The 23,338-nt window shown below is 36.2% G+C and overlaps 2 protein-coding genes across 4 annotated transcripts; one reads left to right on the top strand and one right to left on the bottom strand.

Annotated features, from left to right (window-relative positions):
- The first annotated feature begins 140 nt into the window (after positions 1 to 140).
- Positions 141 to 5,217, top strand: si:ch211-150o23.3 (uncharacterized). Of its 3 annotated transcripts, none has more exons than XR_007931343.1 (8): positions 141 to 724; positions 868 to 903; positions 1,604 to 1,918; positions 1,996 to 2,307; positions 2,382 to 2,696; positions 3,025 to 3,086; positions 3,187 to 3,336; positions 3,415 to 3,470. XR_007931343.1 is itself a non-coding variant. In XM_051903635.1 (8 exons), exons 1-7 carry the CDS (start codon positions 691 to 693, stop codon positions 3,450 to 3,452), a joined length of 1,200 nt encoding a protein of 399 aa, XP_051759595.1. In that variant the 5' UTR covers positions 144 to 690; the 3' UTR covers positions 3,453 to 3,470; positions 4,077 to 5,217. The 3 variants fall into 3 exon arrangements, 2 of the variants coding, with proteins under 2 accessions (XP_051759596.1, XP_051759595.1); XM_051903635.1 differs by lacking the exon at positions 3,025 to 3,086 and adding an exon at positions 4,077 to 5,217 and having other exon boundaries at positions 144 to 724; XM_051903636.1 differs by lacking the exon at positions 3,415 to 3,470 and having other exon boundaries at positions 142 to 724; positions 2,975 to 3,086; positions 3,187 to 3,334.
- Positions 5,218 to 9,253: 4,036 nt separating this feature from the next.
- On the bottom strand, positions 9,254 to 22,952 carry st6galnac5b (ST6 (alpha-N-acetyl-neuraminyl-2,3-beta-galactosyl-1,3)-N-acetylgalactosaminide alpha-2,6-sialyltransferase 5b). The gene is made up of 5 exons (XM_051904373.1): positions 22,778 to 22,952; positions 21,875 to 22,051; positions 13,557 to 13,966; positions 12,106 to 12,213; positions 9,254 to 11,973 (listed from the first exon to the last, which is right to left on the bottom strand). Exons 1-5 carry the CDS (start codon positions 22,790 to 22,792, stop codon positions 11,757 to 11,759), a joined length of 927 nt encoding a protein of 308 aa, XP_051760333.1. The 5' UTR covers positions 22,793 to 22,952; the 3' UTR covers positions 9,254 to 11,756.
- Positions 22,953 to 23,338: the final 386 nt, after the last annotated feature.

Below are 23,338 nucleotides of genomic sequence, written 5' to 3'. Positions count from 1 at the left end.
AACGTAATAATTAAATCATTAAAACAAACTGTTTCGTGTGTGTATATTGATGTAACCTTCCGCACCATCAGTCAAGCACTCGCTTCCCTGCAAAATGCTCTTCTGAGTCGTTTGGTTCTGTCTGTTCGGAAAGGTTCGTTCAAAAGATCCGACTCAAAAAACAATTCATTCACGAATCGGACGGCTCCAGTTTACTACTCTGCATTATGACACTGTTTGTGGGAATACTGTACGCGCGGAGAACACCAACTCACGAAGCGTTACCTGAACACAGATTTACGCAGTTATGCCTTGTAGATACATCAGTATTTCTTTAGTTTCTCGCTTTGCGAATAACTCTTTTTACTTTAAGGCAACGTTAGCATATTAGCCGTCCAGTCCTACAGGTAGCTTCTGTGTCTGACTCTGAATTGTCGTGTGTTATTTGCTGTTATCGAGTATTACAGGTATGTTTTGAAGCCTGGGTTTTGATGGATAGTGTAACTGTATCAATCACATGGTGGTGAACAGAAACAGTTTAGGCATTCAGAAGTGCTAGTTAGCCAGCTAGCTGAGTAGACTGAAGTGCTATGCATCAACTTGCTCCTGGTCCTCCTCACACCGGAACCTCAGCTTTTGGGCTGCTGACACTGACGGAGATATTTAGTTAATAAATGATCCCTGGCACTTGCGTTACATGGGAAATCTAAAATGTCGAGGATTCTCCTGGGTCTGGTTATGCTTGGTTAGTAAAATATAATGTTTTGTTTTTAAAATAAATGATTAAAGGAGTCCTAAACATTATCAGCAGCTGCAAGCATTCTGATTCATGCATACAGAATTATGAAAAGAATATGTCTATATTATAACTTTTGTGTTCTTTAACAGGATGCAATGTTGCTGTTGAAGATGTCCATGCCTTTGGTGAGTTTTTGGCTTTATGATGTTGTCTTCTGTAGGGATTTTAAAACTATTATGTCAACTCAAAAATATGATGACCCCCTTCCTAAAATATAAAAGTAGATATATTTAGAAGCTCTAGAAACTCATTTAGACTAATTGTCTAAAAACATTAAGCATGACATTATCAAGATGTTTTAAAAAAAAAAAATAAATAAAAAAAAAAAATAATTGCCTATTTTATCGTTGTACAAAAACCGAAACAGTTTATTAAAATTATATCTGTAAAATATTTATTTTAGTTAACAGCCTATAGTTATTCTAAAATTATTTTTCTCTATCCATCTTTAGGATATTTGAAAAAACATTTTAATTTTAAAACATTTAATTAATTTTAATCAATTTAATTTAAATTTGGTTGTATTTATTTTATTTTTAACTTCACATTCATTACAATTCATACGAATTATCTTTTATTTTTTCAGTTTTCTTTTTTATTTTGGTTTATTTTAATCATTTTATGTGCTTTTGTAATTTTTATTATTTATTTATTTCATTTATAGATGCCAATGCAACATTTTTTAGGTTTTTAAAGTTTAGGTTTTTCATGTAATATTTATATTTCATTTAATTTCAGCTTTATTTCAGTTGCCAGAAATGATTAATAATGGTTTTAGTTTCAGTTAATGATAACAACACTGGTTCATTCTCATTATTTCCACAGACGACCCAATCACCAGACTTGTGAATGACAGACAGGGTGAACGATGTTCGGGGCGAGTGGAGGTGCGTCATGGGCATCAGTGGGGCACCGTGTGCCAGCAGGGTTGGGATCTGGAGGATGCTGCAGTGGTTTGCCGAGAGCTTAACTGCGGCTTCGTGTTGGACATTCCGAGTGGCGCTCGTTTCGGGCGGGCCGGCGGAGAGGTGCTGTGGAGGGATGTGAAATGCTCGGGCGACGAGTTTGCCCTGGATCTCTGTGAACGTACCCTCAATGATGTGTGTACACACAGTGAGGATGCTGGAGTGGAGTGTACAGGTACAAGATTGTTTGAAAGATTTATTTTATTGAACCTGTGTTTGTTTGTGTTTGTTCATAATTCTTTCTCTAATTAGGAAAACTTCCAGCACCCACCTTGTCAATTCAGTCACGCTTCTATGCTTACTCGACCGGAGAAGCTGTTCACTTCAAATGCACTGCCCCATATTGGCAGTCTGTCATTGACTTCCATCTGTACAAAAGAGGTGTAGACACGCCACTAGTGACCCAGCGAGCCGATCCCAGACAAATGATGGTGGATCTGACTCTGTCAGACCTGGAAATCTCCCACCAGGGCAGCTACAGCTGTCTCTACAGGATACACAGCAAACTAGGAAACTCTGCTTCAGGAAATTCTCCACACAGCAACTTCATCAACATCACAGTCTGTAAGTCGCATCTGCTGCTAAAGTTTTAACTGACAGCCAAAAGTCTCAAACTAACTTTTGTTTTCTCTTTGCAGTAGAGATTCATACTCCCCAAATCTGGTACAACACGTCTCCTGAGGCCCGGCCAGGTTGGGTCACCCGGGGCCACGGTTTCAATGTCACCTGTTCCACTCAGCCTCAGTATCCAGGAGGCTCCTTTCAGCTGCGGCTCATCAGGCCCAACGGGACCGTCCGGCACTCTCTGCCAGCCCTCGCTCCCTCTGTCACATTCACCTTCTCCAATGCCCAATCCAATAATGAGGGCTACTACTGCTGTCTCTACAAGGTCCAGACTGGAGAGCGCACATTTATCTCAAGAGAGAGTCAACCTTTACCCATCTCTATTCGAGGTGAGTTGTGTGATTCCAGCCCAGGTGGACTTGGGATGTTTAAAAGCGCCCGTTCAGCACCAATGGTCATCCATAATTCAGAATAAAAGCCACAGTTCTTTTATAGTTGGCATGAAATGAAAATTCACTCTAGAAATTCTATTTTTGAAATGTGTGTTGTTGATCTTATTGTGAATGATCCATCCATGTGTGTGTTTATTTATTTATTTATGAATGAATAAATGAATGACCTAAGATCATAACTTAATCTTTGGGTGAAACTTTACACTTCTCTTTAGTGACATATGCCAGACTTCTCCAATCATGTACTTTGCTTAAACCCTCTAAGCTGGCTTTGATCTGCAATTTTTGAGTGCAGTGCCCACATCAAACAACAATTTAACAACCGATGTACGTCACAGTACGACTTCACTACTTTTGCTTCATTGCAACTTTTAGGACATTTATGCATCTCAACTAAATTTGATTTGCTGTTCTATTGAAATCTCAGAAGTTGATCCGGTGATGAGCCCGGTGGTCATCAGTTTGCTGGTATCCGGTTTGACGTTTGTGGTGGCAACATGTGCCATTCTGATTGTTGCCAAAGTGTACTGCAAGAGAGCGAGGAAACCCACTGAACTGGAGCGAGAGAGTAGGACCTGTGAGTAACTATGTGATTTCAAAGAATATTCAATAATTTGTGTTTCTTCCACTGATGAACTATATATTTTTATTACAGGTGTTGACAACACTTACATTGCCTTGACAATCAAGTAATTGGAGATGAAAACATAGGTAATGCGAGGTGTCTTTATTTTGTTTTATTTTTAATTTTTTGTCCTAATCAGGCACAACACAACAAGGCGATGAATGGTACATCTGAACTCTTTCACGGTAATCTGAGTTTTAGTACAAAAATAGCAAACAAGCACTAAGTACTTGAATTATATCTCATTTCTGGTCACCTTCAGTAGAAATGGACTCCCGCGTTCATTTGCAGTGCATTCGCGGCAGATAGACACGAGCTGTTATGTGCTGACGCACTGGACTAAATCCAAGGTTGGGTAACCAAAATATAAAAGTGAGGCGAGCAACGCTATGCATTTTGCTGCCTTCTCCTGCATCGTTGTTACCAAGCAACAGTGGTAAACAGCTTCTGTTTTGATGACGCAAACGCTCCACGGTTCGGACCCATATAATATAATGTGAACACAATCCAGCAGGGGCAGGGGAGGGGGAAGCAATCAAACCCGGTTTCAGAGCAGGCAATCGAACCAAGTGTGAAAGCACCTTAGTTTTATGAACAGATCTCATTTTTATTTGCCAAATTTCACAGAGAGGAAAGTTGATAAAGAAAAAACATTGGTGTTCTGATTTTTGTGTATTTTTTTGTTGTTTCAGCAACTAGAGGCTTCTCTAAACTGGTCACTTGGTCCATCTGAGGTTGGTGTTTCAGTGTCATGTCCAAACCAAAGGGAAGATCGAAGTTTTAAGAACCACAGAAACCACCCTTTCTTACTGTCTGCCATTCTCTGTCAGTTACAGAGAAACACATTTCGATTGTCATTGGTTGGAGTTTTTTTCTTTTGGTGTTTTTATAAGTAAATATGTAAATGCTGATATCACTAGACTTGAAGAGGTGAAATTACAACACATGCTGTTGCACTAACAAGGTTAAAAAGGGCTTTTTAGTTTTTAGAGGTACCATGTCTGACCCATCCTGAGGTCTTCCCATATTGTTGCAGGTAAAAGACTGTAAAACTGTGAAAAGTTTGGAGGAATTTTTTTTTTTTTTTTTCGTTTCTTTGTATTCTCTGAGGGGCTTTATAATTTAAAATAATGTATTTATTGTTTTTTCTACTACCGTTGTTTTTAAAGATCTTATGTGTATCATGTCCGTTTAATCACAGGTGGGAACAGGGACAGACAGCCCTAAGAACAACCTCTATCACATTAGGTCACTACATGAAGTAGTTTTTTGCCTGGTTTGTTCATATGTTCTCTTTGAAAAAAAAGTGAGCTTTCTGAACTCATTATTCACTAGATCTTATGTAAAGCTTAAGCAGACAAAAGTACAAATCCTCAGACAAATTTCTAACGTAGTACAGCACAGGATATGTCTGTATTTACAAATATAATGGAACAATAATTAATAATAGTAATAAAAGATTTAGTGTGGATTAAGCATTATATTAGTGCATCATATAGATACACCAAGAAAACAGTTGCTAACACTACAGTAGTATATACACTCCATTTGTAACAAGGAAATACAAAATGTGATGTTCTAAATGTCACAGGTAGAGGCTGACAGATTTGAAATGAACTTGTTTAGTTTAAAACATACATGTTTTGTACTCTTAAAAATAATATTTGAGCAAAATAATAATAAAAAAAAAAAAAGGTGTGTGACAAAACACTACTGTCACTTACCTGTTACATTCATGTCTAGCAGTGTGGAGAACTAATGGTTGTTCTTTTGTTGCAGTTTTTGGTACATGTAATAAAATTTGTAGACTTATTTTGCCATTAAAAACAAAAATCCAGTTTTGATATGCATGTAGTGTTTTTACTGTAAAAACAAAACCTTTTTGTTAAAACAATAAACATTTTCATATCTAAAATGTTTCTTTTAATAAAAACCTGTTGTTTTAAAATCGCATCAGAAGCAATCGATTCCGACATTCATATAATGTGGCTCCAGCGTATTCAAATACATACAAAATCAGAGTCTGACCCAAATGCAAGTGTGACACTTCCAGACAAATATTGCAATTGAAAAATAGCTTGTTGCTTTTGTTAAACAATGAACACCAAATCCAGTAACTAATCTGTACAATATGTTTATGTAATTCATTCAAAAATGCTTTAAAGTTTTCTAGTAGCAGTCAAGTAGTAATATACTGTTAAAAGCCAAAAAAATCCAGTACTGTAAAATGGATTCCAGTATTATGGTGGACAATTATTGTATCATTACCTAGTAACAAAATAAAACATGTTAAAAATAATCCTTCAACAGGTGCATCCTGTAACACCCACTTCCTTCATATTGTCAAATGAGTGAAAGTGTTGGGCTATTACTTTGATTAAACATCACACAATAACCATCAACATTTATGAAGTTAAAATTCACTGCAAAATGTTTTTTTTTTTTTTTAAAGTTTTAGATCAGGCTACGTCAGTCTTTTGACAGGCTCTGCTGGTTCCATATTAATAAAAACAAAGTACAGAAGTCCAGAAACAATCAGAAACACTAATATCTGTAGCCAAACTGGGATCAAGCGCGTTGAACTCTTCTCTGGCGTTTTCTGAATTCGAGGCTCCGGTGACATGTTTCTTGTTTGTGATGTATTGCGGTAAGAAGCTTGAGTCCTATATACAGCAGGCCTTCAAAAAGAAGAATTAATGCATTTAGATTCATTAATAACATTATGTTTCCCCTGACAGTGATAATTCTGTACAAAAAAAAAGCCATCTTACTCATCTATGTAGTCCATCCCTCTATAATCAGACCACGTTCTAATAAACAAAAGGTTTTTTGTTAGTTTCACAATTTCACAATAACATGATTTAATCTGCTATACATTTCAGAATGCCTTACCTGTCGCTCACATCACCATAGTGTTGCTAAATGAATAAAAAAAAAAAAATCAACATAAGTCAGTATGTCAACAAGTCTGAAACTAGTTTTATTAAGTGTTGTTAGTACTCACAGGCCTGCGATGGTGAACATAAGTGACTTCCTCTGTAAAGCAAAGGCGTAACCAGTTATAATCAGTGGTGTGATGTGACATTACAACTGCAGATACTCATGTTTTGTGTTGATTATCTTGTAAGGATTACCCTCTTCCTCCCTGTAATACGTCCTATTGGATTGAGGTTTGGTTCTTCGCTGTTTATTCATGGCTTCTCTCAGCTTCTTCTCATAAAGGGCTCTGGTGGAATCTGTTGAAGACCATAAAAAGTCATGAAGATAGAAAAGAAAAAAGAATCCATCTCAATGACACTGCAACAATCTCATTCAGAACAGTGACTATTTTAAATCACGTAGAATTGAACTTACCGACCACAGGACCATGTTTTATTCCGTAATCATCCAGCATCAATCTGATCTCCTCGTTGGATTTATTGCTCAACATTGTCATAACTTTCACTGAATGACAGTGGCTGGGTTTCAATATGAAACACTTCTTTTTTCTGTGAAACCGAAAATGAAATATTCGTTATTTCTTGTTACTAACAGTGGCAAGAAAACCTTGAGATGTTAGTTGATTTACTTCGACTGACTGGGGGATTTGTGATGTTTGTATCATACTTTTGATACTATATTTACATCTTATGCAAACAACATTATGTATTTAATGTCCACAATATTAGGTATTGCATTTAGTACTGTACTGTAAATACCTCAAGTCTGTGGTAGAAATTTAGTGGCAACAAAAGACCGCAACTATTTTAAATGAACCAACACAATGTTATTTTCGATTCATACATAAAAAATAGGGACTTAATTTTGTATTGAATGTCTTATTCCATATATAGCATATCCTAGATGCACTGGCTTTGACTTGTGACTATTTCTGTTCAGTGACGTGAAATCTAAAGTTATAAATAGCACACTAACCTTGTTCGCAATGGTCAGACTCGCTTTGAATATTTGATACACTAATATAATGCTTAAGCAAATAAAATAGACATTGTGGTTACTGGTTGCTGAGGAATCTGTGGTTATGCTGTCGCGGTCACCTACATATAAGAGCCAGATCCGTTAGAGTTGTAAACAATGTGACGCACTTCCGCAGCGCAATCATTGGATGACAAGGATGGATGAATTTATTGATGGTATTTACGCATAATTCAACCAGTTAAACTTTCTAAAATGATACCCATTATACACTGTGAATAAACATTTATAAACACTGCTGTCGTGTATGCTAGTATTTATATAATAAAAATAAAATAACCCCTGTGTAATATTTAATAGATTTTAAATAAATAAATAAACTAATTAAATAAATCAAAACAATTAAATACATAATTTAATAGATTTTTATTTTCTTACAAAAAAGATTTAAATAATAAATGATAGCATTTTTAAGGGAGACAAAAAAAAATAAAAAGTTGTTACTGATGGTGCAGCAAAATATGTGATATTTAAATAAATGAGTGGCGTGTACATATAAAAATATTACACTTAATAAGATTTATAGCATTACTGCTGTAAGTTACACTGCAACCCTGAACAGACGAGCACTAGCTTACAAGAATTTAATTGGGGAAAGTGATCATTCATACAGTGGAATATGTAGGGTACTAACACTACCACTAGATGGCAGTACTGACCATGAGTCAATTTATCAGTCTATTTACTTTGGCTGCATCCGAAATTCGCATACTTCCCAATTATATGGTAGGCAAAAAAAAACAGTATGTGAAAAAAGTAACTATGTCCGAATAAACAGCCAGTACTCATGAAAGAGTAGCCAAAAAGTACTTGGGTGACCTACTATTTCTGGCGAGATTCCATTGAGAATGGGCAACAAATTTTGATCTAAAGTATCCACTATCCAGATAAAAATTTGTTGCCCATTCTCAATGGGAAAGTGCCCAAGCAACATCACCTGGCAACACTGCTCAAAAAGTAGGCCCGTGTATCATCACCTTCATACCATGTTCTTTTTAGCGGCCGTGAAGTAATTACTTACTCAAAATAAGTACCTACTCAAGAGAGTATGCGATTTCAGATGCAGCTTTATTGTCTATGTTTAGGGAATTAGGTTAAAAGACAAACTTATTCATGGAAATGTTTTGTTAAAGCATTCTACGACATACTTTAGATAGAGATATTGTGTGAAACTGAACAAGTAACAAATTAGAAAACTCCTTCAACACAACCCTCTCCAATCAGAGACATTTGTAAACTCGACAGGTTTTTAAAAAAAAAAAAAAAAATGGAAATGTAAGACATGAGGGTCTAAACCAAGTTGAAACGTCACTCACACCACACATTTATTTTATTCAGGCCTGATCCAAGGTCATCCGTAATCATGGTGGTGCCTCGGGTGACTGATTACAGGAGCAGCCAGCAGAGCTGAATCAAAGGCCAGCCTCATTTACAGACTCCTGCGTCCTTTAAAGCCCTCCAATTTCCTTAGACTTCCTGAGGGACAGTCGTTGTTGTGCTAGGCACATTCGCCAGGCACTGCGAATAAGCAGAACTCATAGCATGATATCCCATTAAACCAGAGCACTTTCCATAAGCCTGAGCAAGAACACAGAATGTCACACTATTAGCATTCCACATTGGCCCCAACCTCCAGCTGTAGAGGCAAAATGAACAATGTTGCAGGCAGCAAGTCAATACGCTCTTACACAACCTTTATAATGGGAAGTGAAGGAAGAGCAGCACGGGATTGCAGAAAAAAAACAAAGGCAGCTCTCTCTCTCACTCTAAAGGTCATGCTGTCATGGTCAGAGTTTTGTGGATTTGGTTCAGTGTTGTGGGAAGAACAAGAAAGACCACAGAGGTTAATATGAGAGCATTTGTGCCAAAGTGCAAAGATGATGTAAAATATGTCTGTGGGAAACTCCAATATAAATGTTTAATGTGACGAAATTCAACAAAGAACTGTCCTTATCAAGGACCATTTTTTTTTGATGTACATGGTTCTTGAGATTTTATGACAATAAGAAAGTTCTTGATGTTACATTTAACGTCTGCATGGATACATTATAGCACTGGTTATATATCATTTGCTAACAGAGAAGTAAAGGCCTCCTTGAATCTTTCAGGGATGCAAACAGGTAAGGGGGGAAAAAGGTGAGAACATTGCGTGGGGTGGGGGCATGCTCCGAACAGAAGATATTTGCTTTACATGCTCATTTGTAGTTACTTTAAGGGATGTTTTAATTTATTTGTTATTACCTTGTATGTCCATAACTGTAATTTTTCACAAAAAAAAAAAAAAAAAAAATTGTTGCAACATTTCACCAAAATCAAGATTGAATAGGCTACATTTGGTCAAAACCTCATGTTATAAAAAGATGAAGTGCTATGGCTATTTAAGACAATACTGGCTGATTAGACGGCAATACTGAGCTAAACTGCAAACTATTTGCCCTCTCTCTCTTCACCGTTCCCACATCTCAGACCTCAAAAGTTCCCACATCTCAGAGTTGGCCACTCCTGCTCTAAAGGGATATGGTGATGAAAAAAAAAAAAAAAAAAATGAGATTGGAGAAAATTTGCATTTGCTCACAAAATGTTTTCCATTACAATGTCCTTTTAGGGGCTTCATACATCTATGACATTGGAACTTCCAAAGATTTTCTATGGCTTAAAGTCTTTGCAGCAGTTTTCAAACTGTGGAAATAAGTAGGACGCACATAGTCTGAGAATAATGGTGGAGGTTATAAATATGAAAACTATAAGTTCTCTGATTTAATTAACAAGTTCGCCATAACTTGTATTTGGTTCATTGTTTAAAAGACTAACAAACTCAGGTGTTATCGGTTTGAATAAGAATGACAAATCTTTTAACGAATTGTTCACAGCAGCTACTGAGTCAACATACTTTATGACCAACCCAATCTCACAGGAAAAAATACCTATGTATAAATTCGTACGATGTGAATTGTTGAAAAATGTACGATTTTTGGAAAAAAGTAAGCATGAAGGTCCTACCCTAACCCTGCACCTAAACCTAACTGCCACTGGGGCTTAAAGGATTAGTTCACTTTAAAATGAAAATCAACCTCAAGCCATCCTAGGTGTAAACACTTAAGCTACGTCCTACCGCCTTATGTATTCAACTTATGAAAAAAATGTCGCATCAGTTGAATATGGAAGGTGTAGGACGTAGCATAAGCACTTTGAACTGCGAGAGGCGTTACACTTTCTTCGTAAGTTAAGCTAGATATTTTACTTTATAACTTGTAAAATATGGATATTTTTCTTACACAAACGCATCTCTTCACTTCAGAAGGCCTTTAATTAACCCCCCGGAGCCGTGTGGAGTATGTATTTGATGGATGGATGCACTTTCTTGAGCTTCAAACTTGTTGTCCCCGTTCACTGCCATTATAAAGCTTGGGCGCGTCAGGATATTTATTAATATAACTCCGATTGTGTTCATCAGAAAGAAGAAAGTCATAAGTAAATCTTGGGGTAATTTTCATTTTAAAGTGAACTAATTCTTTAAACGTACGATCATATGAAATTAATTGTTATGAATTATCCACTAAACGTAAAATAGAATTGCCATGAGACTCATTTAAGCTAGTTCCGTGTCAATGCATCAAGACATAGCATAAAACATGAAATATTATACTATATTATATTAAACTATATGACAAGGACGATAAAAAATTGTATATAAAAAAAAGGTCTTAAAACTGATTTACTTACTTTGGTGGGTCCTAGCATGAAACAGTCTGTGGAAACCTCTGATTTAGAGGAAAGACTAGAACTACTGAGAACATCACATGTATTAGCATAAATCTATATTTACAGCTTATTTTAAGAGATAAACATCTTTTTTTACTTGTACAAAAACTAAATCAGACAAATCTAATGAGGCCCTATGAACAAAGTCTCATTTGGAAAATGCACAAATTGCACATGGTTCCTTTTAGATGCCACTGAGAGAAGTACATTTGTAACATATGCTCGACACTCTAAAAGCGGCAAAAATTAGTGAGGCTCTGTGTAATTTAAATGAAATTACACAGGGGGAACAATATGGCCTAGATATCAAACTAGTAATTGCTGGAAACAGAAAATGTGATATAATTATACAGTAACCCAGTTTTCTGAATTATGAATGTGCTCTTGTCACATTTAACATACTCGTTAAACATTTTCATTCAGCACTTCAGCTTTTGCAATTAAAATGTTCATCAAAAAAAGTCTTTATGTCCAACAAGTGCCTTGTATAAAGTTGTTCTTGGTGTTTCAAGCCTCTAGAAAGAACATCATTCATAATGTGTTCAAGTTAAAATGTTTAAGTTAAAACATTAATTTGTCCTCAATAGGACACACTCTGTCACCAACAGGCTCTGAGTCCTAAAAACATCCGAACTTCAGGAGTCTGTGCTGTTCTTTGCGACTGGCGTCGGTCTCCAGTCAGGCTGATAGAAGTGTATGTTGAACATACGTGCCCAGTTGGCAAAGACATGTTTCTCTGTAATGAAACGATGGTGACTGCCATGCTGGCCTTGCTCATGGGAGAGATACATGGTGCATTCATCCGACCCCGCAGGCTCGTAGTAGTGATACGGCACTGAGGGCTTGGGAGACCTGAGAAGAACAGTCACATGCTTAATTGAATCTGTCATAAACCACCAAAATGCAATAAGGTTTGAATGAAATCATGGTAAACGCAAAAGTGATCCAACAGCATTATGGTGAATATCAAACAGAAAGTCTTACTTGCAGAACTCAGGAGGAATCATGCCATAGACGTCAATTCTGTCACAAACCTCCATAGCGATTGCCATGGTGAACCAACCAGTGCTGAGCCATGAATTCGACCTTTTCCTGAATAAAACAAAACAGAAAGAGGACATCTATGTAACTGTGGTAATTATATATATATATATATACACACTCAAAAATAAAATGCAATGCATGCTGTCTCCTTGGAAATATGTTTAGATTTTTGAGGAAAAACATTTTCAGCATAATTTTTACAGTTTTAGTTCCACTGAATGACGCACAATGGGAGATGGATTGAGATAAGAGTGATATAATCAGATAAAAGCGATAAAAGATCCACAGACTGAACGAAAAAACCCAAGAGTTTAAGAACATGTGAGTGTTTTGCCTTAAGCAGTTTGTGTCTGATTGGGTGCATCCCAGCTGGCAGCTGTCTCCAGCTGGCACTGATCCTGTACTAACCCTTAATCTGCATTGATGCCAAGCCGTGTGCCCTGTGGGCCAGCAATATCAACCCTCCAGCAGGCTCTGGTGGTCTGCACATTAGTCAACAAACCCTCCTGCAGTGAATTAGTAGTTACACTTCCATCTCTCTTTAAAAGATGCTCCTCCAGTTTTTTTGTTTGTTTGTTTGTTTGTTTGTTTGTTTTTTAATTGATTAATGGACATGTGTATAATCTTCTCAGAATATTAAAATATTTTCCTCCTATCCCAGATTTAATGTTCAGAGTTAAGTGTGCTGTCATTTTTGACTTTACTATAGGCCTAGCATAAAAATACTATAATATGTTTGCAGATATTTAGGAAACATGCTAATTTCACATTCTTGTTTCTTTGAAAAACAAATGCTACAGCCAGTTAATCTACTTTGAAATGTGCGTTCCACGTCAGAATGTCTGTTTTTGTTTGGTCTGTGTGATTCCGCCCACTGCCAATTTACCCAATAGTATTTTTTAATAGTAATAAAAAAAATTTTACTTGCCATTTTGCTATCATTTTAGCCTTTAAACCTAAATCATATATATATATATATATATATATATATCAGCAGAAATATAGCGGTTACCCTGGTAAACCCTGTATACAATGCATCTGTGACGAGTTTGCAGGTATGATATAAACACCATAAGGTAAATATTGTCATAATACATCAACAGTAGATCAATACGCAATCGTTTGGAATAAATGTGCAGTACTTATTGATTGCGAACTGCTGTGAAACCGTGAGCCTGTAGAACGACCAACAGTGCCACGTTATACAATAATACCCTAGATGATTTAATATTTTGCTGATATGTACTTCCCACACATAAATAAGGAATTCATATAGTTTCAACAGTGTTGTGCAGCAAGTCGTACAAAATCAAGAGATTTAATCAAACTTTTCCTGCCTTGATGGTGCTAATAATCCACCGTGCTTCACAAAGAAATATTTTCATCCTCACCTGTCTTTTCCCGTTTCCTTCTTAAAAAGCTCATCAAAATGCAACATCTTCAACCGTGAGATAACATACACCTGTAGTTTAGGCATCATCTGCTTCATCAGGCGCAGGTTGTTGTAGACAAGGCCTTTACCGTCTCGTCGCATATAGTTTCCGGGCCCCCAGAAGATAAAGAATGTGTCCTGGCTGGAGTTGAGTAGCTCATGGCGGTTTCGTAGCACACGTTGCATGCTGGAATGTGCGACCACACGCAGGCTCGTCCGCTGGCCCACATCCCTCTGGTAGCCTTTTGTCGGGGCATCGTTCATACGGATGACGCATTCCTTGCTATCAATCTCTGCACCTCGATCACTTCCTGTCATGTGACCAGAGCTGGTCACCAAGGCACAACTTCTGCAATGCATCCTAAGAGGCTGAGGATGGAGACAATGATGAGAAGTTTGTTTTTATGTATAATTTATTCAAGTTGGTTTCATTCACTTTTGAAAAACATTTTTAAAAAATCTACAAAAAGTTTAATGCAATTACTCTTCAAGTGGTTAATTAAAGTACTAAAATACTTCCCTTGCATCTTGAATACACAAGAGTGTACAACTACAATTATTTTACAAATAATTATATATATGTATATATATATATATATATATATATATATATAGACACACACACACATACACATTGTTTCAATTTTCAAAATTCTAAATTAAAAAAAAAAAAAAAAATGTGTTTTTGGGGTTCAGTCATTTTCTTACTCCATTTCCTAAACAAAAACTGCCTTTTCATAAAAAGGTCAAAATATTTCTTTCTTTTCTTTTTTTAAAAAAATAATAAAAAATAACATTAAAAATAGATTTTTTTAAAAAAACATTTTTATTTTTTAAGGGTCTAAAAGATTCATTTTATGTTTTTTTGTGTCAAACAACAACAAAATGGCATCCTATATGTTGGATATAGCAGACTGACTTTGATTTGGAAAACATAATTTGAAATATTAATAATATTTTTAAAACAAAATTGCTTCACTGCTTATATTTTCAAAGAAATAACAATTAAACATTTTACCAAACTACGTAGAACAACATTTTTTCTTTTTACCTCGAGACAGTTAAACTACCAAGCTATTTTTGACTCTACTCCCCATACTAAACATCCTAAATATCAAAATTGAAAACATGTCATCATAGAAGAGATGTACTCATTTTATATGAATTTTAAAAGCTATGAAGCTTATGAAAGGCTACAATTATGAAAGCCAAAAAATACAAAAGGATGAACCTATGGTGAGTGAATGATTTACATCCATTTGAATGAGATCACTGGCAAATGAATGCATGGAAACACACTGAAAGGGCAGAACAGATCAAAGTGCCTGGTCCACAAAGACTCTCTTTACCTTTATTGTTACCTTTAGCTCCATTATTGAATCCCTCCAGCATAATCAACACCAAGGTATTGAACCAACCCACGAGAAAAGATTCAAGGGAAAGCATTCTGAACCATCATTTAGTAGATCTCAGTCTATCTAGACCCTATACAAAGTCTACTTAAAAACGAAAGTACAGCATACAGCTCATAAAATGTTCAACATGAATCCAGATCCCTTTTAATTCACCAAAAATCAAGTGTTTTTATCAATATTCCAGTAAATACAAATATTTCACCTAATTTCCAAACAGGATAAGTGTGCATCTTCAAGCTAAATATACTCTAAAACGTACTATACAATCCACAGCACTTTAAATTTTTGCAAAATAAGCTTAATTCATTTTACAGTTGAGCTAAAATAACTAATTTAATTTACACATGACCTCAAAACAAAAGGCTGATTAAGGACATATGGGGCCAGTTATGTGACAGCAGTGGCCCCCTGACACACCTGCCACTATGTAAGATGATTCACGTGAAGCCGTACACCCTCAGACAGCCCTTTCCCTATGCGGGTATCTCTGACTCTTGGCTGTAGAGACTCTTGATTAGATTTCTTCTGCTGTGATAAACAGGGTCGTTTCCATGGAGATAATGGCCCAGTGGAGAGAACACAAATCAGGCCCAGTAAATAACCATCCACACTTATTATTCTCTCATTAACATCCTCATTCTTAAGCTATCTCCAGTGGGACATATGATCATAATTACTCTAACAGTAATCTCCCTCTCCTTCTAAGAACCTTTCTGAGGAAAAAGGAAGAATTCAGGCCATAATTATCCTTTATGGGCAAACAAATTGCCTATTGTGGTAGATTTCCCCTACGCACCTGACCTAAATTAACCTGGTGTCCCTGACACCCACCAGAATTATCCTCAGGTGAATCCCACTCTGCCCGCAGAGGTTGACGCCTAAGTGTATCTGCTCTGACCGCATATGATGCCTAAGAGTTATAGTTACCTGACCGCAATCAGAACCCCGCCTAAAAGTCTCACTCTGAGTCGAACGACGTCTCGTCCCCTACAACACAAAACCTGGGAAATAGATTTCAAGTGTCTAAGTTGCAGCGCTGCACAATAACCAGAGACTCCAGTTGTTGTCCTAGAACATGCTTTAATCACGGCCGGAGGACCTCGTATCAATCACAGAGAATCCCACCAGCAAAAAGAATACAACAGTTTATATAGGATAGGAGCATGGTAAAGCATTCTACAATATGATTGGTTCTTCATGTCAAACCCTCCTGTTACTAGGTAAAGCAAGATCTGCCCAAATCATGTGTTTATTAGTTCGTTGGTTACTCAATATAATGGGGCTATTATATTTAGATAGTTGTCTAGCTGTCCCCAAGTTTCATTTCCACTTTTCATATATTTGGACATGTTTCAGACACATACTGACTTAGGCTCAAGGTTTGAGGACATTTAGGTTTCAAAAGCATATAAACGTTATTACTGCAAGGAAAAAGAAATGTTAGTTGTGATTAATTAAAAAAATTCCATCACACTATACAAATGTTTTGATCATTTTAACGAGGTTAAACTGTGGTTCAGAAAGTTTGCATGATTATTTCATTAGCTAGCATCAATGAAAATGCACCGATATAAAAAATCTGGACCATACTGATAAAATAATAATTAAGTTACGGCTGATAACTGATGGTCGATATTGAATTCTATACTATTTTATCTATATAAATTAAAGATAAAACTCTAAAAAGTAATAATTTTAAATACTACAAGTGAATGTAGGCAACACAGCATTATAAAGTACAGTATGAGATTTGCTAACTGATTGTATTTAGCATTAATAAATTATTTGTGTTTTTAAAGATTAACTTTAAGCGTTACATGATGGCAAAGGTAATCTAAAAGTAAAAATAGGGGAAATTAATAAATTAAATATCCAAAACAGACTGATATATCCAACATCAACCAATATTTGATTAAAGTCCCCTTGCAGTCAATAATTTCATCTCTTAAAACTCATCTTTGATAATCAAAATGACGTTTAAATGTTTTTGTTTTGATGTTAAAATAATTTCTTCATGCCTTAAACTAGATTAAATGTAACTCTACACCCTTGCTTCATTTAGTACGCTGATCCATGAATATGTAAATTAGCCCCGCCTTTACTCAATCGCACCAGATCAGAATACCTGATCCACTCGGTCAACTTTACTGTAGTAAATGCTGCACAATGGCAAGTGGAAATACTGGTTTAATTCAGCCATATATGTTTGAACCAGAAACAGATTCAGAAGAAGAGGAAGAGTGAATTATACAGGGTCATCTACAAGTCAACATATCAGAATGGTAACGTATGGTTATGTATCGCTCTCTACAACGTCGGACACATAATGGTAATTAATATGATTAGCCTTTGGCTTGACTACGTTATCAAACAGCTAATAATGTGTTGCTAATGTTACATAAATCATGTTCCTGTTCGCCATCTCAGAGTCAGACAGCCTTCTAAAAATCAGCATCCTTAGAAACACTTTGAACATCATAGAAAGCATAGGCGTAATTTGCGGGTGGGGCAGGTGGGGCATGTCCCTCCCCACCACTTTTTGCCAGGGTCGATATTGTCCCTACCACTTTTTGAAACAATTCGCAGCACGGATGTAAAAGCAATTCGTTCGTCGGTGCAATTCGTCGCTGGTGTTAAATAAGAGGCGATCTGACTCTGGGATGTTTTGTTTTTGAAATCATGCTGAGTGCTCATTGCCGCTCATTGGCACAAAAGTGTTCTTTTGACACTTATTTAACTTTCTATAAGAATGTTAGAATTATGTTCCTGTGATGGGTAGGTTTAGGTATAGTGTAGGGATGGACGATAGTATATTGACTCAACATTTAGTCTCATATAAAAGATTTTGTCCTCCACAAAGTCAAAGATTCCATATCTTTTGTAATTTGTGGGATCATCTGGACCCCACAAAGTAATAAATACAAGTACACACACACACACACACACTCCTATTCCACCCAGTTTTTAAAACAAAGTTACACAGCTGATAGAAAGTGAGAGGAGAAAGAAACAGGGTAGGAAAACGGTTTCAAATGGTAGGAAACAGGGAAACAAGAAACATGGGCAGTTTCAAACCATGTTTCTGAAACTATTTTTGGTACATTGACTGCAGTTTTAAAGGGGGACTCAGTAGTATTTCAAATAAACTGTTTGGAAGTTAGTCGGGCCGATACCAACAACAAACGTCTAACCAATCAGCATCAGGGGGCGTATGACGGTTGAAGAGAGAGAACGACCAAGAGGGAGATTTGAAAATAAGAAGAAAAAACTGCAGAACGAGAAATGGAACACAATACAAAAGAGCTCAAAAGAATATCACTGGAATGAAGGTTTATGACTGGGCAAGCGCTTTAGGACCGCGTTTATATTAGAAAAGCTTTCCAGCGCTGGAGAGAGCTAAGTGGGAAGGCCTGAAAACAGACACAGAGGCTGCTTTGATCCCACTACTCATGTGAGTACACTGGGTTTTGATTGTCTGGAGCTGCTGTGCTGTTTGTGACTAACAATGAACACTTTGTATTTACTTTTGTGTACTGTACGTTCATTCTTTGTGCTTCCTTGTCGTTCGTTCATCAACTGCGCTTTATTTTTCGTGAAGCATTTTGTTGCGCATCAGCTGTGATAAACAGACATCCACTCGCATTGCGTGTGTAACAGTGACCAGATAGTGAGAGTTTTGCTGTTAAAAAACTGCACACTGACAATCACTAGAGAATGCGGTGTTTAGCGTCATTGGTAGTGCATTCGCCTCGCATGCCAGCAGTGATCAGGCTGCAGTCGGTTCGAGACCGACTTAGAGCAGGGTGGTTAGTATTGGAATGTGAGTTTTGGAGGTGGAGCAATGAAGAGAGGGGTGGGTTTGTTTGGGTTGATTTCAAATATCAACAGTGTTCAACAACAAATTTGAGAAATCGCATACAGCGCCTTTAAGTAGAAAATACGCAGCAATGGTGCTGACTGATGAATTTCCATATGATTTGTCTTAAAACATTAAAACCACCACATAGACATAAACAACATTTAAAATGTGATTTTCAGCAAAGGGGGTCTTTAAAACATCATATTTTATGTTTAAAGGTGACTTTAGTCATTCGCTAAAATGCCAAAAGTAAGTTGACATTGCATCATAGTTATTATACCATTCAAAATTGGCTTTTCTCATTAGACAGATCCTCTGCATGTTTTCCGACCAACTCTTCAGGGTGAAATGAAATTGGAAAACCATTTCCTTCCACTGATGGTTAGAAACTGCTTTTGATAAAGACTTGATGGCCATGTTCATTTAGCTATCTTCTACACTGGCTGTTCATTTACACTAATATAAGCAAATCTTACGCTTCTGACTGTTACAAAATTACTTCCACACAGTATCCATTAAAATCTCTGAATCCTGGAGCTCTTATTAGCTCAGATGAGAGTGCTCTTTTGACGAATGACAGCCGGTAGACTTCAGAGCTGTGTCTGTCAGTGAGAAGTATATGACAGAGATGCCTCATGACAGTGAGATCAACATGCTTTGATGAGCACAGTTTAGGGTCAAATCTAAATATGACAAAGATGTCAAAAATAAAAAAGTTTTCACTAACGAGAACAAGATGTTCTCTTAGAAGTTTTATATTAAGATGCTTTATATTTCATCACACCCATATCAAAGAGATAGTTCACCTAAAAATGTACGTTCTATCATAATTTACTCACCCTCATGTCTTTATAAACCACTGTGACTTTCTTTGTGGGTTATTTATGAATGTCCAAGCTGATCTCTTCCAGACAATGAAAGTGAACGGTGACTATGACTGTCGGGTAAGTATACTATGTTCCTTACACTGTGTACTTCTGTTCCTGACACAAAGCTATTATAAGCCTTGGAATATGGTGCATAAAGATGTGTTTTGGTGCTTCTTTGTTCTTTTTGGAGCTTGATATTCCTTGGTCCCGATCCACTTTCAATGTATATAGAAGACCTTTTATCTTCCACAAGAAAGAAAGTCACATGGGGAGGGGGTGAGTAAATGATGCAGAGCTTTTATTTTTTCAGGAGAACTAGCCCTTTAATGATCAAAACATGTCATGCTATATACTTAAATGAGAAATCAGTGTGTAATAATCTCTCATTACACACACCCTATACATAAAAATACATGTGCATTTAAACACCCATAGAGAGCAAATAGCATTTCTGCACAGTTAGGATAGTGTTAAACCTAATCCTTGGTGACAGTATAAAACAGATGCGGGAGTGAAAGAAAAGAGACAGAGAGAGAGAGAGAGAGAGAGAGAGAGAGAGAGAGAGAGAACTGAGAGGCAGATTTACATCCTTGATAGTTCTGGTGATTACAACGCCTAAAGATGAGGCCAAAGCTTGACAACACCTGCTTGCAGCTTTCCACATTATCTGATCAGGAGTGAAGGAAGAAATTATAGGATCACTGGATAGTGTCATTTAAAAAGGCTTTAAAGGCTTGCACCTGATTTATCATGAAAAACTGCAGAGGCAGAAGACCGAAAAAGATGACAGAAAGAAAGAAAAATTGTCAAGTCTTCTGAATATTATAGTGCACTGCATATCATATAATGCCAGTGCCAGTATAATAATGCTTATATGTATGAGGATATTATTTGACGATTAAGGAAAAATGCAACTGCATCAAAACTGTTTGATAAAAAAGGTAAGGATACTGCACATTGCCGTTATTTTTCACATTTAAGTTATCATCCAACTGTCTTGATGTTTCCAAAGAACATTTAATGGGTTTATACTAGGGATGTAACGATACCCTCATGTCACGATTCAATACATATCACAATACTGAACTCAAGATATGATATCATTGCGATACTCCAAGACATATGGTAAAAGGATAGCAAAAAATTAACTGTTGATTAAAATGCTAAATTTGGTATTACATTGGTAGTGGAAATGAACAGGCTTGGACTGATGGTAACCCAATGCACAGGACAATGTTGATACCAGAATAAAAATATTCATGATTCTGAAGCTGAAAATACAGAAAAATACGAATATGTTTGCACTCTGTCATTGACTAGATATATTTAAAATAATGTAGGCCACTTTTTACTGGTAACATAAGACATTTGGCATTATCAGGACCCACAAATATTCCCCCATTTTATTATATTTAACAATATATATAGTAGTTCAATGTAGAACTGACACTAAAACTAAAACTTGAATTTTTTTCCCTCACACAGTAATTTTCATTTTGGGTGAACTATACACAATACATATTGTCACTATCCACGATACATATCGTTGCATTTTTGTATTGCTATATATTGTGACACAATATATTGTTACACACCTAGTTTATACATTAGTGAGCAAATTTAAATTCTAGAAACAATGATGTTTTTGTGCAAAGGTAAAGAATAGGAGATCACAGCCTGGTCAGATAGTCTAAGAGGTTAGATTATGGATTTAAAGGTCAACATTTCCCAGATGTCTGTGAAACATTTACAAAAAAAAAAAAAAAAGACAACAAAAAGTTTGGAGCTCTTCTCCATATAAAATTGAGGATATAGAAAAGAACAGACTGATGTGGCTCTATAGTCATCAAATGCAACATTCAAAGGGAAAAAATACATTCTTAAAGCCCCAGTGAAAGGAATATCTAGAGACTTGCATTAAAATAGGTTTTAACATTTCAATAATCAAAATGAATTCATTATAACTTATAAACGAACTACACAATTTCACAGGATTTCACAAGACTGATGTGTTGTTTAGTCAAATAAATATATTTTTAAGATTTTCATCTCAATTAGTTTTTACATTTTAAAGTGCCATATTAATCATTTTAGTGCTTGATCGCATTTTACAGACCTAATGAAAGTAAGTCACCTTATGTTCAATGATGCTGCTGTACCCTTCTAAGTGGGATGTTTGCCATCTTAAAACGTTCATCTGATGTCCGTCTGACTGCATCTGATCTTCTGGTGTGTCGGTAGAACTGCTGTTGTACAGGATTAATAAGCTTGTAAGCACGGTCACAAAACCAATCAATATGATCCCATGACGCTGAAACAAGAGGAACAAGAATTTTTTTTTTATCAAGGATGCTCATATTATCCTCTATCTGTGGTTCTGAATGAGATGTTGGGTGAATATGGGTATTATATATATCAAATAAAAACTCTCACAAGAGAGCTGTCCCAAGACACCTGATTAAATGATAAACAACTGCAAAAAATTTATCACAAAAAAATTGATACATACAGTTTTACAATGAAATGAGTTCAGTGGACTGAATGAACAGCTAGTGTGTTTCAAAAAAATAAGTAATGTTATTAACCAAAATAAAAAAAAAACTATTTCCTAAATAAGTTTTTATATTTAAATTAAATTGTATTTATACATATAAATTTCACCACACAAACGTGCTCACCAAACATTAATCTGACAACATAACTCTGACAAAAATTACTCTATTTGATATGTTAATCTGTAGTAAATAGTCTTGACTGGAATCACGCTTACAGTGATTTACCATAGCAGCCAGCTTCCACCAAAATAGTATACTTAACTCGCCATTGACACATCTTATATAAAAAATAAACAAAACCAAAATAGCAGAAAGTTTCTGAAAGCCTGAAGTAGATCCCATATTTTATCAGTGATTACGATTTTGCAGAACAACAATAACTGTAGTAAATACGCCACTGTCGCGGAAACTATGCACCATGGTAAACGTTTGTGAGGGCAGCTAAAGTTACTCTGAATAATGTCAGAAAGAGTTTGCGCTACCGTTCGCGTCTTCATATTGTGAAGTGTATAATTTGGTCCGCTTGGTCCAGGCGTGTTATTCAGCCTCACCGACAGGAGCTAAATCCACAGTTCATATCCTCCATCCAGCACTTCTGCTTGCTCACACACCTTCACACTGAAGCTCCACTGAACTCTGTCAGATCTACAGTCATCCGTCCACACACACGGCCGTGCGCACGCGTGGTCTTAAAGAACGCCGAGTCTCAATCCCTTACAAAACACTGCAAGTTATTGACAGACAAAAATGATGAACTATTGAAAAATATTTAAAATTATTCGAAATTAATTAGAATAATTTAACCCTCTACTGCACACATTTTGATGGCACGTGAAAAAAAAATATTCCACATCATTTCTTGGTTCATTTGGGAATATTTTATTGATAAAACATTTTTATGTAATAAGATTTACGAAACTTCGAAAAACAATTCTTCTCTGCTATGAAAGAAAGGTGTGACCAGACGTCCCGTTTTTCCCGGGACAGTCCCATATTTCAGCTCTATTTTTAGTGTCCCGACTTATTAAGAAAAAAATCATGTT

Source organism: Ctenopharyngodon idella, chromosome 8, assembly GCF_019924925.1.
Source record: "Ctenopharyngodon idella isolate HZGC_01 chromosome 8, HZGC01, whole genome shotgun sequence".
Classification (NCBI taxonomy): Eukaryota; Metazoa; Chordata; class Actinopteri; order Cypriniformes; family Xenocyprididae; genus Ctenopharyngodon; species Ctenopharyngodon idella.
Note: the sequence above shows the minus strand (reverse complement) of the source record. Positions and strands in the feature narration are given on the sequence as shown.